At 32.9% G+C, this 18,719-nt stretch overlaps 2 protein-coding genes across 2 annotated transcripts; both read right to left on the reverse strand.

Moving 5' to 3' along the window:
- Window positions 1–3,378: 3,378 nt before the first annotated feature.
- On the reverse strand, window positions 3,379–6,175 carry LOC122600651. Its single transcript, XM_043773403.1, has 3 exons — window positions 5,897–6,175; window positions 5,595–5,728; window positions 3,379–3,905 (listed from the first exon to the last, which is right to left on the reverse strand). Exons 1-3 carry the CDS (start codon window positions 6,048–6,050, stop codon window positions 3,618–3,620), a joined length of 576 nt encoding a protein of 191 aa, XP_043629338.1. The 5' UTR covers window positions 6,051–6,175; the 3' UTR covers window positions 3,379–3,617.
- Window positions 6,176–10,440: 4,265 nt separating this feature from the next.
- Window positions 10,441–16,085, reverse strand: LOC122600179. Its single transcript, XM_043772850.1, has 3 exons — window positions 16,045–16,085; window positions 14,295–14,933; window positions 10,441–12,268 (listed from the first exon to the last, which is right to left on the reverse strand). Exons 2-3 carry the CDS (start codon window positions 14,916–14,918, stop codon window positions 10,736–10,738), a joined length of 2,157 nt encoding a protein of 718 aa, XP_043628785.1. The 5' UTR covers window positions 14,919–14,933; window positions 16,045–16,085; the 3' UTR covers window positions 10,441–10,735.
- Between the last annotated feature and the right edge of the window lie 2,634 nt (window positions 16,086–18,719).

The raw sequence follows: 18,719 nt of genomic DNA on the forward strand, positions 1-18,719 counted from the left end.
AGAACCAAAAAAAAAAAAAAAAAAAAGAAAACTAAATGAATAAGTTATATATAAAAAAAACAAATGTTACATGTGAAAGAGGTATAAAAACGAAATGTTTAAAAGAGTACAAAAGAAATACAACGTAACATAATTTTTTTAAAAAAAGAATTAAAAAAACATAGTAAATAACAAAATATATAGCATTTTAAAAAGTTATAGAAAAATATAAAATGTGATAAAGGTATAAAAAAACAAAATGTTACAAAAGATTAAAAAAAAACACAAATTATATAAAGTTAGGTGGTTAAAGTAATAAAAGAGAAACATGAGGGACTGAAAAGTACAAAGCAAAAAAAGGAAGGGTTAAAATGCAAATATTTTACTATTAAAAAAAAACAAAAAAAATAGGGGGAGAAGGCTTGAACATGTGACCTCCACCCCTAAGAGCATAGGGTATGGTGCTCTTACGCCGATCACGAACACTGACATGGCAATCGACACCGACCACATCTCCATTCCCCCTCTATTCGGCGTCGATGAAGAGTCGGGGTTCTTGGTATATTTTCCGATGTCCGGGGTGTTTTCATCTTTTGGCTTTTAGTGAATATGTGGGCCGCATTAGATTATTTAATACAGTAGCATTTGTATGTATATATTGTGTGTTATATATGTGGATACAAACACAAGGCCGGATATGCTGGAATCACAGTTTAACGATGGGTTATACGCGGATGACTAGCTTTGATTTCTCCTCTCCCAAAGCTTATTTTTCTTTTTATATTTAATTTAGTACCATCACATATATATACGGAGTATAATTTTATATGTATGTATAAGAATTGCAGGGAAAGGAAAGGTGTATCATTGGAAAGATAAGTTTGTTGGGAAAGAAAAGTCAATAATGCAGTAATACATCTATAATCTATTTAATACGAGTAAAAGTTTAATTTAGTCCTTAAACTATTGTCACATTCACAATTTAGTTGTATTAGTTTATGTTTATCTTTGCTATGTTTGATATAATATATATTTTATTTTATTTGTTAACATAATCTTTGTAATGAATAAAAAAAATAGTTTGAAAAATAATACATGTAAAAGGTAATTAATAAAAATAAAAAGGTGATATTCTGCGTTCTGCGGTGTTTTGCATCCATAACTGCCCAAAAGTAATGAAGTGATAACAACTGATGTGGCGTTCTGGATGGTTCCGTATCTTTGAACCAAACCTGATGCTCTAAGCCATAGAGACCAACCACTCTACCAAATCCACTTTTGTTGTTATAATTGCTAAGTCTATTATTTATATTAAAACTGCATGTAAAGACAAAAAAATATTGTTCACATCCTACTCCTATATTATAGTAGGTAATATATATAAAAATGATATTATAAGTCAAAAAACTATTTTAGACCAGTTTAATAACACTAAATATCGTAAAGTTTATAACAAATGTCTACTAAATATGGTTTATTTTATACTAGATGAATGTCTACACGATGAGCCGGCGATAATATACCGCGTACGTTAACTTCAAACCAAACATTTGCGTAAGAAATGATAGCATAGTTACCACTAATATTCCGATTAATTAAAAAAATTTATAAAAATTTTTCGTAGATAAAAATTATAAAATATAATTTATAATATCTCTTATATAAATAAAAGAAGATTGTTTCTAGAAACTTTTTACTTATGTGGCATGCCACTATTTTTTCCTAAACTATTTTTAAAAATATATGATGTCATAATAGATTTTCTTTTATTTTAAAAACTATTTTTTATATTAGGCAATATGCCATTTTTTTTCATATTATTTTTTTTAACCTTAATTATTTTTAATTAATATGAAAGATAATATCCTAACTATTTAACTTTAGTTTCATATCTACTATTGATTTATGATAGTTACTTTTTAATTTTTCATCACCTTAATCGGTTTTATGTATTAATGTTCATCTTTACAAGTATGTTGCTATCTCCGTATCAAATTATAATGTATTGACAACAAATTAAATACATATTTCTATATATTTTTTGGTTTTAAATTTTTAATTAAGCGTCCCGGGTTAAACCCGGGTTGATTAGCTAGTATCAAGATAATTGACAATTACAGCGTGCAATTTTGATGACCATTTAAAACATTGACAAAATTATAGATATTCTGTACTGTTTAAAACATCTTTATGTTTACAATCCAACCTTGTAACTTTGTTTTACCATAACTTAACCATTCAACTTACAACCCACAAGGCTTAATAGTCATTTTGACACTTTCAAAAAAATTTGTATACTAATGGGTTCTCCACCCGAATTCATTTTGAAGCTTTGAGTTTGAAACTTGTACCTCTACAACTATAATTGGGAGGAGTAAAGTCCACCTTTACCCTTTAGAGTGTTGACATTGGATGAATGAATGGTGTAACACCACTCGGCAACACCGCTGCCAACACTTTTTGGTGTGGTGCGGCAAATAACTAAGGTAAATTTTACCGCAAATGAAGAGCGAAAGAAAGGAGAGCATGTGTGTGGTGTTGGACTTTTTTATTTGTCTTATAGATTGTGTGGGTGTTTATTTATTTAAAAGTGTATTTTGGTAACTGTGATATGAGGTGTAGTATGAAAGATGCGTTGTCAATAAAATATTGGAGTGTGATATGAAAAAAGTTAAAAGATGAAATGATATAAGAGGATTTATTGAAAGTGAGGTATGGAAAATTTTATGAGAGATGTAATGTCAAACACTTTTAACATCTCTAAGTCCATCTGTAACATTTATAACACATCTACAAAATATTAAAGAAATAAAACATAAGCTATATGCTTAGTAAGTACACAGACATACTAATCGAGAATCCCTCATGAACCCACATCATGTGACCGACTGCATAGCTCACTCATGATCCCCCTTCATGAGACCGACTTATAGCTTATCATGATGTTTAAGTTATTAACTCTAGTTCCTAATTACTCGTGTGTTTCGTTGGAAAATCTCCATCACTTAAGTTAAGAAAGTTATGCCTTACCATCAATGCACCCTCACTGCGAGCACAGAAGAACAATGACCTCAATTCTCAACTTGTAAATATGAGTAATTAAACTTTAAATTCCAAAGGTCGTCACTCATATTACTCAGCCGAAAGGATATCTGAACGCCTCAAATTATACGAGTTGCTAGGTAGCAGGAAAACTAGTTTGTTGATTTTATGTGACATAAATAATAACAAAAACCTGATAGGCTTTTAGACTTCATAAAGGAGACAATCAAATAGTATGTTTCTTGTATATAATAAATAAACACTATAACTCTTGTATGAACATAAACATGAAATTACCAACCAAAAGAAGTCATATTATGACCAGGAGCCGTAAATCCAATCAAAAAACAAGAAAGAAACTCACAGAACCATAACCACCTTAACAATAATTAGAACATTCCTGCAGGCCATACAACAAGTCGATTAATGTGTTACAGTAAACCTCAACAGAATCCTAATTTTTCTCAGATTTTATTTAATACAAGATGATGCATTTATCTGTCACAAACAAGTATGATGCTTCCGACATCCCTGTAAAATAGGGCTCATTTCTGCTATAACAATCACTTGTATAAGTTGAAGAGTAAGTGATGGGGTTACGACGGATCTTTTTTCTGTTTATTGAAATATTCTGGAGGCATAGAAAGAAACTGCACGGCCCGTTGAACCTGAGCAACATCTACACGGAATTTCTCTGCAATTTGATTGACATCCATAGGCCCAAAATGATCGTCTGCCTTGCCTTGATATAGAAGGATCATGTGGCGAAGCTGCGCTACATTTAGGGTTCCTGGTGGAGCCGGTCTTTGTTCATAACCCCCGGTCTCTGTAGTTGTATTCCTCAACTTTGGCATGGGTCTATTGTACTTCTCCACCACGAATGCCTATACAAATAGTAATTTGAACGTTAATGATAATGTAAGCTGAGATTGAAAAGAATCGATGCAACTTATAATCACTCTGTATATTCCAAAAACTACACTTGTGACAATCTGATATTACATATGCCTATACAAATAGTAATTTGAACGTTAATGATAATGTAAGCTGAGATTGAAAAGAATCGATGCAACTTATAATCACTCTGTATATTCCAAAAACTACACTTGTGACAATCTGATATTACATGTTCACATGTGATATTTTACGAAGGATAAACAATAAGAGTGGCATTTCAACCCACTTACTAATAAATGGCCCGATTTGGGTTATATATTATCTCTAAGGATTGGATTAAGCTAGACGATTGATAAAGACAATGGATCAAATCTGGACAGGAATACGAAGTGTCTTTAAATGCATAATAACCTTTGTTGAAAAAGCTTATAGTTGTGTAATTATACATTAACACCTGCCAAATTATTGTTAATAAAAATCAAAAACATGTGAAAGTTGGTCAGACCAACCATACCCATTTAGACCCACATTTAAAATTTACCCGTTCTGACCCGTTACCCTATCCACCCATTGTGCCACCTCTAATCAACAATCATGACATTCGTGCACAGGTTCATCGTCGATGAAATCTCATTTAGTCATTTGATCAATAGCCATACGCTTCCATTGGGGTTCTCATAGAGTTGAAACACAAAACAGCCGCCTACCCTAATAAACATCATAACTACGAATACAGAACAACCAACTTCCCAAATGAACATCATGACGTGGCTCTAAGTTTCGACGTGATATTAAGGAAACCCACTTCTTATCATTATATTTTGTTTGGTTGGAAAACTGCAACATTTTACTTGGAAAAATTTCGGATTGAAAACAGAAAAGTAAGTCAGGTAATATAGACACATGTGGTTTTGATGTTGAGCATGAAAATAGAGTAGCATGAAGCTTCAAACCTACAATACCTAGAATCACTATTTGACACCAAAACCTCGATTCACTACGAAGAGTAATTACAGTCGACTAGAACAGCCCATATTTAATGAAACCAACAATAATCACTCGACGTAACAAGACTTCAAACAGCACATCAGATAACAACAGAATGCTGAAGATAATACAAACAGAAGTCCAAATAATTAGCCTAACGTGTATCCTAAGATAGTGTCCTCTCATCTTATCACACTATTTACATACTTAACATTACTTCTTTGTGTTTGGTGAACAGAAAAAGACTGTCGAGAGCCTTGTACACACTTGCAGACGAGGTCAATGTGAGTTCATGAACGGCAAATTTTATGCATCAAGTAGGGCTTTATTTTATTAAGTTTCTTGTATTACATTTAGGGGGTGTCCAGAATTGCATATCGAATGAATTACATGATTATTGCATTTGCAAAATGCTTTTAGAAAAAGTGTTTGGCTACAAAGTGATTATTGCGTTTCATTAGAGAGAAAACGCAATTTTATTAAGGAACATGCTTTTTCTAAGCGCACTTTTGAAAACGCAAAGTCTAATTCAAAACGCAACCCCAACCATGAAACAACCCCTAAATTGGGGCAACTATAAGTTCCCCATTCTACAAAAATATTACAAATACTCCATGTATGTATATGCAAATAATATAAAAACAATTAGTTAAAATGATGAACACATGAAACAAGCCATGTGAACTAACCTCGCCCATCTCCAATTTCCCTCCGGGTTTCGTTTGAATTCGCCCCACCATCTTGCTAAGCATAGCATCATACTCCGAATCACGCTCTTCTTCTTCGACAACATTTTCCGCACCACTCTTTCTTAGTATTTCATCTAACAAAACAATAATTCAAAACACACAAATTTCACAAAGTAAACTTCTAAAAATATTTCTACTCATTCTACTAAACCCAAAACTTTAAAGATATAAAAACCCTAAAAACACACATATGTATATGCACATATATATAAGTACTGATTTTGAATAGAAATGAACTTTACCGGAGCTAGGGGCAGCATTACGACCTGCCGGAAAGTTGGGATCGGCGGGGGGGAAAGGTGGGGGGCGATCAAGTGGTTTATGGAGTTGAGATGATGAAGACGGTGGTGAAGTTGTACGGAGCTTGCTAGATGCTCGACGAAATGCCTGGCCCATTTTTGAAGTTTTGTGCGGTGGGGTGTGTGTGTGTGTGGGTTGTTTTACACACGCCCAAGTTTTGGAGGTCCAGCTGACGGGCTACTAGGGGATCCACGTTATGGTTACCAACTTACCATTGCCAATATTTTAAAGAAATGAAATTTTCGAATTTAGTGTGGCTTGGTAATTTTTTAGGGATGTTGAGATACAATATTTTTGCACGACTATGAAATATTGGGTGGATCGTGTACATCTAAATCAAAGGCTTTGATCTTTTAATTTATTCGCTTATAATAAACATGTTCGTAATTATTTAGGTCTTAATACCTACATCGATAGTATATGATTATGTTAATAAGTAGACATTTTTACCTCTACTTAGATATACTTATAACACCTTTAATAAAATTATTATAACATACATCTATCAACTCTTAAAATAACTACATTATCATTTTTTATACCAAATATTTTTACATTAATAATCACACCACCATCACAACCACCATCGCCGCCTTTACCGCTTTCACCATCATCAGTCATCGTCACCATTGTCGCTGTTACAGCCCCTATATTACTAGTTTTAATGATGGGAACTCACTTGTGATCCCCGTTGTGATGACATGTATTGTGAGGCAATTGGATTAAGATAATTGATAGGGTTAAACTTAATATCAAGAAGTCATCTCAATTAGATACACACAAGGGGTAATTGGATTTATGTTTTGAAAACGATTAGTTTATTTTCACGATTTGCAAGTCTCATGTTGTTAATTTTATTTGCAAGTCGTTGTATCACATTCATTTGTAGAAACGAATAAATTAGCATATACAACTGATAGTCATATGGATCAAGTAATAAACATAAGTGACAAATGCATTATTAAATCTCTCATGTTTTGATAATGTGTCAAGAGTGTTCGGTATATGGATTTTAGTAGAATTTTTGCAAATCGACATGCATGAAGTTGCATTGACTTAGAAGTTTAAACCACCATCTTAATTAGTTGTGTCCAATTTAGCATAACACAAACCAAATAGTAACATACAATATAAACTCTGAATTACTATCAAGGTCACATTTCATTAAAAACAACAACTAATGTTTTAGATATCGTACCTTGTAAGACACGAGTATTGAGGAAGAGTTACATTCAATTATTCAATTAAGGAAGCAGATCAAGAAGATGACATATTGGGTTGTAGAGTCAAAAACACCCAAAAATCAAGAGCCAAAAGGCCCAAAACAGAGAAAATGTCTTCCTTATAGGCCATTGACTCGATCTATATCCCATATTAAATAAAATTTAAAGATAAAAAAAATATGCATAACACTTGAAAAAGTAGTATACATAACAAACAAATCAAAGACGCGTTCTCTACTATTAACCATGAAGAAAAGTATCACCGTCATCATCTTTTTGTTATTGGCTATTGATCTCTGCCAAGTTGGTCACCACTATTAATGATGATGATGATCAGCTAGCCTTCTTTGCTGGCGCATGTCAATTAGACAAGAAGAGCAATAATCCTTGTGGAAACAACGAAGACGTCTACGATGATGATGAAGATGACGTTTCATCTAAGATGTTAGAGTTTAGCCATGAATATGACTACGACGAGGACGCGATGGAAGAGGCTAGGACTACTGGCTGAACTGCAGGCTTTCAATCGGCAATTCTCAATCTTTCACGGTTTTCATCATAACCATGGTCTTCTTGCTATTTGCAATCTCCTCGGCGTTTAACACGATTCCTGATGATCAGCAGCCGGCTGTTGTTGATCATCAATTAGCTGACAACATCAGCTATAATCAGCCTTCAGTAAACGAGGATGATCACGTTCGGTCCGAGTTGTTAGAATCAAAGGATGACGAAAATGAACCAGATCAGTCAGAATACGAGATCGATGGTGATCAAAAACTTCAAATGCATCAGCAAGATCAACACGAAGGCGTTGTTTTCATGATGACGCGGGTTACTTGCAAGTTTCTTAAACATGCTATTGAAATGATGACGATGATTACGATAACGATTTTATTTCACATTTGTTTGCTGCGTGTAATTTTTTTTTTTTTTGGGAACATATATACAGGGAAAATGATCGATGTGCGTAATTCGTATATCTAAAACTAGGCATAACATAGAGATCATGCCATGTGGCAAAATCAAATGTATAGATGATGAAAGAGAATTAGTGAAAAACATGTGTCATGTTATGTATGTAGTAAGCATATGAATTAGGCATATATATCATTATCCATATAACAGATAGAGTTAATTCGATTTAATTTAATTAATTACACCAACTCTAACTAATTATGAGATGAGATACTACTAAAACCTCCAACTCTTACAATTCCATGGTCAACGTCTCCAACGAGTGCTACTATGCGAGGTCGATATTGGTCAACGGGCGTTCATTTTTCATTTCGCAATTTCATGACACAAACACAATTGTCAATGATGCCTAGCCCAACTGAGGAGCAGTCCAATTTTATCAAAATACGTATCAAAGTCTTAAGTTCGATTCTTATAGATGACAAGCCTTAGGTTTTTTTTCTGAATACTTCTAACAATTCTCGGTCAACATCTCGTTGTCTAGAGTAAGTGTAAGGTTTCACCATTCTACGTGAAATTTCACTAATGCCATAATGTTCGAAAAAACTGAAAATCCAACGGTGTATTTAATGTTAAAACCATATAGTAATGAGATTTTTATTTATTGAAAACATAAAATAAAAATAAAAAACTGAAAGATAAATATCCAATATTACAATGATGTGTAGTGTGCAGTATAACCTAAACGTAAACTAAATCGAAGTAGAACTTTTGAAATTAGTTTGATTTTTTTTTTTTTTTTTTTGGAACAGAACAATTTTGCAATTCGGTTTATAGTTTGACTTAGAAATTATTGATTTCCAAACCAAAACAAATCGAAAATCAAATACAGTTATACATATAATCAATTTGATTAAAATAATTAAAGCATTGTATTCTTTTTGTTTATTAATTTTTATTGATAAATGATAATAATTTCCTTCAAAATTATTATTTGCTAACAGCTTTAAAAAGAATTTTGTCAACAAAAATCTACATAACTGAAAATGGTGTGGCGTGGTTTGGTTTATATCAATTTCAAACCGAAAACAAATCATCGTATTTGCTTTGACTTGTTCCGTATCAATTCGGTTTGATTAGGTTTTTCAACTCTTGTAATTGTCAAATACGAGTAAAAAACCCGAAAAATTCGTAAACCAGATTGTTGGATACGCCTAATGAAAACCATGTTTGACCACAAATCATTACAAGGAAACTCAAGTCATCTATCATGCAAATCGAAATGTATGAGATTGCATGTTGGTTGCGTATGATTTAACCATATGGCCCAGGGGCGGAACTATCTTCAGAATAAAAGGTCGCCCTGCTACGGGTCCATACAATTCATTTAGTGCAAATTTTTTAAGATACGTTAGTCTTATTAATAGTGTCACGGTCATATAAAATATGTAAAGTACTCTACTTTTGAAAGATTTTTGTGACAATAAAACTACAGAGATGTATTTATATAAATGAGAAATGAAAACTAACAAAAGTGGTAATACTCTTATAAAATCCTGATTATAGCGAAAAATCTTTAACAACCGTTTAAAAATCGTAACACTCTAGTCGTCAAGGTCACTTTGCATAGATATGAGACTAGTGAAAAAAATGTACGCTACGGGTCAGGGGCAATCGTGGCTTCACTACTGACCTCATCCAAATTGAATAATCATCTTATTTCTATCCGTATTTACTAAATTAAAGTAATAGAAACCAACCTGAAAATATGAAACGCTTTTCAAAAATGCTTTTTCTTTAGAGTTGTTGGTTGCCAACAAATATTTCGAATCCACAATTTACGTACCATCAATTTCATGTTGAGCCATAAATCAAAATATCAAATCACGTCACATACAATATAAACTCTGAATCATTCAAGACATCATTTCACTGAAAACAACAAAAATTAGAGCTAGTAGTTCATTTGACTACTTGAAAACTGGCATAGAATTTTATTTCTGACAAAAATCATAAAATTTGTGACCACCTTCTTGTTTTGCAAAATTAAGTCCTTAATCATGCATTTACATGATTAAATCTACTAACTTACCAAACCACATAATAAAATTATTGTAGAGAGGCAAGGAAGTGATCACGCAAAGTCGCAAATGACCTTCTCTTTGTATTTACATAGTTAATCATTCAAAAAAAAGGCTTTTTTTTTCGGTTCTTAAGCGAATTAACCATAAAAATAAAATAAAAAAGTATGTACTTAATCACGAAAAACATGAAACTCCCTGTTTTCTTTTTCCCCCACCTTAATTCTGCCCATTTATGTTCAGTTAGCCCATTGTTCATGCAAAAGATTGAATGTCAAATTTTCTCCTCATAAGAATATTATAACCATCTCAATCATGCATCCAAATAGTTGTAAAACATTCATATGAACAAGAAAAGAAAATATCCCCTACATATATATCTATTTCTCATTCAAATCTTAAAAGGTCAAAGATTGAGCAAGTCAAGCAGTATAATAAAATCTAAGTCCAACCTGAAATAGGGTCACGACTCAACCATTTTCTCTTCGATCATCAAAAATGGTTCTTGAAGAAGTTACCCAACTCTGCAGCATATACAAATTTCAAGATCTGTACTATTATCTCAAATGTCACCATTTCCATCGTCTCCTTTCACAACGGAAGAAGCATCGCCTGTACTATAGTCACTAAAGATCCTGACCTCACCACGGGCTCTTTGGGATTTTCTTGATTTAGATACAGAATCTCTCGGATTATCTTCTTTAGCCTTCTTCCTGCTACTAATAGTCAGGAACCCATTAGCTAAAGCTTCCAATGCTTTAGCAGTTGGTGGCCTATTTCTAGTGCTCTGCCTCCTGGAACCACCAGTTTCTTGTTCTTTTGGATCAGCGGTACTTTCAGTTTGCTTTTGTGAGCCCGGGCCGTTTCTTTCTTCTTTAGTTTCCATCACAAATTCATCGTTTTCAAATTCTGGGGCAACTTGGGGATAATTCAAATCGATCAAATTCATCTGTTGTTCTTCAACAGTGTCGATTGAGCTGCATCTTGATGTAAAACTCAAATTGGATGACAACTTGTGATTTTGAATATTAGCTTGAGATGATGAACCCATATGCGACGATGAACCCATATCTCGTTCCAGGCTTGAACCTGCCTTTGAGTCGACCCGATTGCATGCGCTTAATCTTCTAAGCCTTTTTGCCTGAGGCCATGAATCTTCTTGTTTCATGTTCCTACTCAAATTGGCTTTCACAGATTTCATTGTTGGACCCTCAAGTGATACTGAATCTGAACCGTTGCATGTCCTTTGATGTTTCTTTTCAATTATCTTTCTTTCATCAGATGTTTTCTGTTTCTTAAAGGGCTTTTCGTGATCCACAAGATATGTGTTTGCACTATCTGATTCATCATCAGAAGCCAACTCACTGTGAATTTCATCCGAATGACTTCTTGAAGTCGACTTTATGGATTCCAATTCTCGAACCCTAATTATCTTTCCACCCCTTAAACTTGTATCAACCACTGTAAACTTCACTACAACCTTACCAAGATTTGGATTTGGAGCTCGAGGTTGAAGATAATAATGGCTATTCCGTTTTCCAGGAATCCCATTTTCTTCTCCTTCCAATTTAATATCATTTTCACCATTTTCTTCATCATCGAGTTCAATTAGTTGTGGGTCAGAAGCAACCTTACTTAAAACATCCGTTACAGAATCAAAATAAGCATCCCCTTTGACTAGTTTTCTCGAAAACTTTTTCACTCCGGGCATCAAGAACACCAAAGAGTGATTCCCATTTACAGCATAATTGTATCCATTTGGTTGTTCTGAGTGCCACCCTCTTGCAAGCAAACGAGGCCACACGGCTTCCCAGAATAAATCATTGGATCGACCTTTACTTAGCCGATAATCACCCGTGAGAAACTGAATGATTTCTCTTGAAGTGAGGGATGAACAAGCTTTCCCAATTGGTATTTCTGGACGGATGTGGATTGCTTGGTTTTCATTGGTGGGTTCTATTGCAGTGCCTGTTAAATCTTGCTTACCTTTTCCAATTGCAACTGCATCAATGAACATTTTAGTGCCAACTAAAGTTTTTAAGAAGATCACATACTTTTCAAATGTTATTCCCTTGCTTCCAAATCTCCGACAAACCTGCCAAATCATTACCACATTAAGCGAAGATATTAAATTTCAGTAATTAAGAAGATCACCCCTTTCAAGATATAAATATATATACAAAAGTGTTTTACGGTGTTCAAATATTCAAAAAAAGAAAAGAAAGAAGCATCATCGTGTTGTAAATGGCTAAAATCTTCCAACATCATCTCATACACTTCCTGGCGGCCCATGGGAGTATGGGACTGCAGAGTGTAGACCTCAGAATTAATCCTCTTTATAATGCTAATTTCTTTGTCTTGGCTAGTAGTTTCAGTTGACCTTACTTTTTACTAGTTCATATCAACCGCCCATCTTCATTTTCTTTTTGTTTACGAACACAGAATACATTGTATATAAGTTTCGTTTATCATTAGAGGTCATATTGGAAGTAATATATGATACATACAGAGGTAGACAATCAACTATGTAACTATAAACTTTCTTAACCTTAAATATTTATCCAAATGGTAAAAACTCAAAAGGAACGGTTTAGGTACAATGTGCAATTATGTATGTTAACTAGTGGCGAGGAAATTGGGAAATAAATACACTTGACTTTGCTTCCAAATCCAATGCTTCTACAATCTCCATTATTCTTTTAACTATCTCAATGTGTGAAACAAACTCCGTCAAGGGGTTCTCATTTTTTGCCCAAATAAATGGAAGGCTACCATGAACTCACTTTTTTCAAACAATACTAGTATATAGTTGTTTAACAGCAATGCAAGTAGTGTAGAACCCAACAGCAGATCAGAAGAATAAACTTCAAACTCTACACCTAGCTTCTCATCTCTTGAACGCTTTAATAGCCATCTTTTTTACATATTTTCCATCTTTCTCTCTCTTTATCTCTCACGTTTCCTTCTTTCAATCTCCACATCATTTTCAAGACATCTCAAGTGAAGATGGAACTTAAGAGTATTACAGCTTCAAAACTTTTGGCCCTAATTTGTATTAAGTTGTGATTCTCCAATACAAATCTTAGCTCACTAGTTCAAAACTTTTAGCACCAATAGCAACATCCTTATTGACTACTTCCCCTAACACTCTCTTTGCGTAATTAATTCAAATATTTCATAATGCAGAATTTCGAGATATAAAAAAATTACAAAACAGTGAACAACCTCCTCATCTGAATTGTTTTCTTAAAGCTCAAATTAGTAGGCAAAGTTTGGTAGTTTCACTTATCTATGTTATAGAAAGTTGCAGAACAGAACGCAGAAAAAGGAAAATGAAAGAGATTGTCTAAATGATACATCTTATGCACATCACAATTCGATGGCATACAGCAAAATCCCAATTGACTATATTGATCCGTAAAAACACTTAGATATGAAGGCTAGCTTTAAATTCCCAACCTCACCCTGCTATTAAACTCTAATCATCACTCATTACTAAAACCTGATCAATCAAAATCATACTAAGCAATAACCTAACTGCAAGCATCGGTTTGACATAATCGAGTGGCGCCTTTGTTAGTAAATTAGAATATTCACTTTGAAACCTAACAAAATCGTAGAATGATAGCCCAAATATCAATTTGAAGCCAAATCTCCCATGTGAACCCCAGGTCCCCAACAGAGGCAACATTTTCCATGGAGTTTATGTGCAAGGCAAGCTACATACCTCTCGAAGTAAACGAGCTCAAATATGTACGCACACACACAAAATGATCAATGTATGAGCTGAAGAGGTATCAAGCTTATATACTTAAGATAATAATGTATTTACAAAAGAATCATCTACATGACTTACCATTAACAATTCCCTCATATTTGTATAAGACTATAGACATTTAAAATTTAAAATCCTCCAATAATAACTTCACTATCACGAGCATCATGTCAAAAGTCATATCCAATAATATCAACAGCATACACCAATACAACGAACTAAAGAATCATTAATCCACATTAACACCATGTTATGTTTCAACATTCAAGTAAGATAGGCTGATCAAATGAATAAAAAGGTGTATCAAATCTGTATGAAGTAAGCATATAAGTTTTGTTTAATGTACCTCCAAGAGGGAGTTCTGGCACTCTTGAGACACGTGAGGGAACACACGAGCAAGAAATTCCCGAAGTCTTAATCCACTAAATATCCGTTCTCCCAATATACACTTTTTGCCTCTACTTTTTCTACATTCTGACCATCTTTTATATTCATCTCCCCGGTAGAAAATACCATAATAGTATGCCATGATATCTCCCCTATTTTTACTCTCCATAAATCTCTTCAAACTTGCAAAGTTCTTCCCAAAGATAAACAACCCTAGCACAAAGCTACATCTCTCTATCTCACTCCATGCTTCCGAAATGTTCCCTGGAGCAGGAACAGTATCGTTTCTTGGCATTGAATCCACATTATCTTTGGCATGTTCTTGAGTGATCCAAGCTATAGGTATATCTAATCCTATCAAAAAGTCACTTGCTACTCCTGCCTCCCTTATTCCTTCCTCAAATGGGTTCTTGACATAATCACGGTACTCGGAACTTGTAATCAAAGGCGGAATTTTGATCTGGTACTCATCACCAACCTGTGAAAAGTTTTCTGGCTCTCCGTACAAACCAAATGCATAAGTTGGTAAAGGAGGTGACTGTTTCCCAGACATTTCACTGCTACAATCATCACTGTCGTCCATTTTGATTCAAATTATCTGCACAACATATGAATTAAAAAAATATATATATCCAGCAATTTATAAGAGTATAATATCGCAATACACATAGTACATACACACAACAATACACCGCACCCGTCACAGCAATATAAATGACCAAAGTAAAAAGAACCGAACTAACTATAAGAATTAAACACGTAATAAAAGAAGACACCACATACAGTCCATATTTAAACAAATTTCATTGTAACCCTACCACTTTCATAATATTAAACTGATCGGGATTTTGTTACAATAACCATAGTACATACATACAAACACAACAGTAAGCCGCATCTGTAACAACAAGATAAACTACCCAAAGAAAAGATGTAAACCGGCACTATCTAGAAGAAACTAAAAACTCGCTAAAAATAGAAATTTCCAAGGAAAAATGATGCAAAACTTATGCACATTTTTCATTTTCGAAACCAAAATAATCCCGATAGGCCAAAACCTGACCCGTGACAAACAAACAAATAACACCCGATTTCCAAAATTATAAAAAGAATCAAACTTTAACAAAACAGGTAGTTAAAGATGACAATGTAAATCACATACAAAGTTAAAACCAACATTCAATCACTCGACCCATTTTCGAACTCACACCAACTAATACCCCCCCACCCCCCCCCCCCCCCCCCCCCCCCCCCGGTTAGCAGTATCGGAGGTGACCCATCAACCAAAAAGTCGTGCTTTCGATAAAAGTCATCTACTTGGCAACAACCACATTAATCTAAGCTAACTCATACACGATTAACGCAAAGAAATTAACCAAAAGTTGTACGGAACAGTAAAAAAAATATCACAAAAATGCGATCCCGTTATTCTAGTAAAACTAGAAACCATAAATACAAATATACAATCCGTACAAAACTTAAACCCCACCAAAATATACTTAATAAAGTTAAAGCCATTCTTGATATAATAACAGAAGCAAGCATACAGTAGAGTAAATAAGGGTTTTTTACATGTGGGTCTGCTACATATATATATACACATATATACATATACAGGTATAGATATAGATATATAGAGACATATACATGGCGAGGAGTAGTAAAAAAGAAAGATGAAAACATGCAAAACGTGAGTAAGAAAGAAATACCTGACTGGGTTTCAAGAAAACCAAAAATGGGGTTCTTTTTGTATTTGTGGAGAGAAAATTTAAAAAAAAAGAAAAAAAAAGTGAGGAAATATTTTGGTTTTGAGTTTGAGAGAATAAAAAAGAAAGAAAGAAAGAAATAAAAGGAGATCGGGTCTGGTCTGGTCCGTTTACGAGACGAAAATGTGTGTGTGTGTGTGAGAGAAGAATTAGTAGTTCAGACGCGGAGGAAGCGCGTGGAGATAACACTTTTTTGCATGTATGTATATATACATGTGTGTATGTATATGTATATAATGTATAACGTGGCATGGTTTGAATAGTTTGTTTTAATGAAACGTGATCCATGAAGTGATTGATATATTCTAGTTTGTGATTAAGATAACTTAGATTATTAATATGATGTGTTGTGTATTATTATTACATTCGATTCTATGTGTCAAATCTAAAAGACAAAATTCTTTTGACAAAAAATAACAAAAACAATTCTAAATCGATCGATCTATTCTTGGTTTTCTACAAAACTTCGATAACTTCAACATAAAAAATGAGTGGTGTGGTTATAGTTAAAGAACATGAAGTCGAGTTTTAAACCACGTTAGGCTATTATGGCAAAGAGGATAAATTTGATGTTATGAATTGGAATATACTCCGTATTATTGTTGATTTATCAAGAAAACGAAAATTGTAGAAACTTAGACGGTGATGTGCTTTTGTAAGACCGGAAAACAGGAAAAGTATAACTTGCAACATAGAGGAAAGATGTCTCACATTTCAACATCGCCCTTTTGTTGAGTAGTTTTTATTAACTGTTGTATTAACTTTTTAAGAATGATCATACGAGTTACAAAGGAACTTCAAGTTAACAATAAATGAAATTCCTTTTGAATAGATGAAATTCAAAAGTTAGTGTGAGTGTATAGAAAAATTCATTGATCAAATAGGTTGAGGATTATCTACCTTTTGAAGAAAAAAGTTATTCACTCCAATAATAATAAGTTATTAAAAAACTTTTTTTGTCCAAAAAACGTTTTTCATCAATTTCCCATTGAAGATGTCTTTATTGTGCTGTCTTATTTTGTTTTTGAAAACTACAAATCAACATGACTATTCGAGTTTGGGTTGATAGGTTCGAGTTAACAGATTGGCGGGTTGCTAATCCTCAATCCAAATTTGACATAATATCAAAATCGGATAGAAATCCAAACCCTAATTTACTATTGGTTAAAAATTGTGTTCATGGTATGGTTTTAGATTTAATATGTTATTGTTTCATGTTTAGTTATCTTTTTTAAAAATCTGGGCTCGAATACTTGACATAAACGAGTATGGTACTCGCTTAATGCAGCGGCGATAACATTAGTTGCGATGTGGTTGCGTCGGCATCAAGTGGTGTTGGTAATTGATACAAAGATATTTGATTTTTAGGTATAGTGAATATTTTTTAAAAGATTATGGAATGGTTGTGTAAATTAACTAAATAAGGGTAAAATGGTAATTTTGCATGTCCAAAAGTGTAAACTTTTCAACATAGAGGTATAATTTTTATATAGAAGTATAGTTATATGTATTATAAAAAGTCTAAGGGTATTTATGAGATTTTAAAGACATAATTGCTTAAAATAAAAAAAGAGGATTTTCTCTTTATTAAGTAGTATAGATATAGATTTAGGTGCAAAACTTTGTCGTGTAAAAATCATATTCCGCGACAATAGTAGGTACAATATCTAGTTGTTTACTAACATATAAACTTTACCAAATATTCTTGTGGATAAGATGATCAGTGATACCCAAAGTTGCATCCCATTGACTTTTATAAATATAATAGTTAATTATTTTGGGTTAAACTCGATTATTTTAATTAAATATATTTTTAAAAATAATAAAAAAAGATTTAAGAAAGTATATGTAATTTTTGTAATTGATATATTATAACTCGGTTTAGATAAACTAAATTAACTAACATACTTTATATATATGAGTACTTCTTGCATTAACAAAACATAAAAAGACATTTTCAATCAAAGAGTATAAATTTAAAATAAACCTATCACATCACAATATTAAATATAACATGTGAGATCATAAGTAAAATAAAAAAAAATTAAAAAAGATATAAACATGCCATGTAATACTTTTTTCTAAAAACAATTTTAAAACACAATTCTTCTTTATCTTTATTATATATAAAAATAAAGATTATTAAGCATTTTTTATTACACAATACTCATTAAATATCATAAGTGTATATAATATAAAATATATTAATAAATACTTTTTTTAATCAAAATTAAACATACTTCAATGAAGGAATAGCTAGGCCTAATTTGTGCAATTTTGAGACCATGTATTCCTTTTAACAATATTTTTCCTCTTATTTAAAATTCATAGCAATTTGACCTCTAAACAAGTTAAAAACGACCACCAAAAGTTGTTGCATACAACCTTTATGCTTAGGCACTTAGGCTTTGGCATATGTTTTGATTTTTCAAATCTCTATCGACATAGGGATAAATGATGATAAGAACGACCTCTTGAATACTGTCCTATTGGATGTTATTGTGGTATATTGAATACTAGCTATTAGCTCGTTGTTTAAAAAATATGTATATAAACGTATAACTGTTTGGTTCCCTTAAATAATGTATTAGAATTTGGAGAAACATGACAAGGTATAA

The sequence above is a fragment of the Erigeron canadensis genome, chromosome 5 (genome assembly GCF_010389155.1).
Source record: "Erigeron canadensis isolate Cc75 chromosome 5, C_canadensis_v1, whole genome shotgun sequence".
NCBI lineage: Eukaryota > Viridiplantae > Streptophyta > Magnoliopsida > Asterales > Asteraceae > Erigeron > Erigeron canadensis.

Excerpts from the sequence above, each read along its gene's own strand:
- LOC122600651 (XM_043773403.1), bottom strand. The coding sequence starts at position 6,050 with ATGGGCCAGGCATTTCGTCGAGCATCTAGCAAGCTCCGTACAACTTCA. Across the intron at positions 5,729-5,896 it reads TAATGCTGCCCCTAGCTCCG|ATGAAATACTAAGAAAGAGT; the intron begins GTAAAGTTCATT and ends TTGTTTTGTTAG. Across the intron at positions 3,906-5,594 it reads GGAAATTGGAGATGGGCGAG|GCATTCGTGGTGGAGAAGTA; the intron begins GTTAGTTCACAT and ends CTATTTGTATAG.
- LOC122600179 (XM_043772850.1), bottom strand. The coding sequence starts at position 14,918 with ATGGACGACAGTGATGATTGTAGCAGTGAAATGTCTGGGAAACAGTCA. Across the intron at positions 12,269-14,294 it reads GCCAGAACTCCCTCTTGGAG|GTTTGTCGGAGATTTGGAAG; the intron begins GTACATTAAACA and ends ATGATTTGGCAG.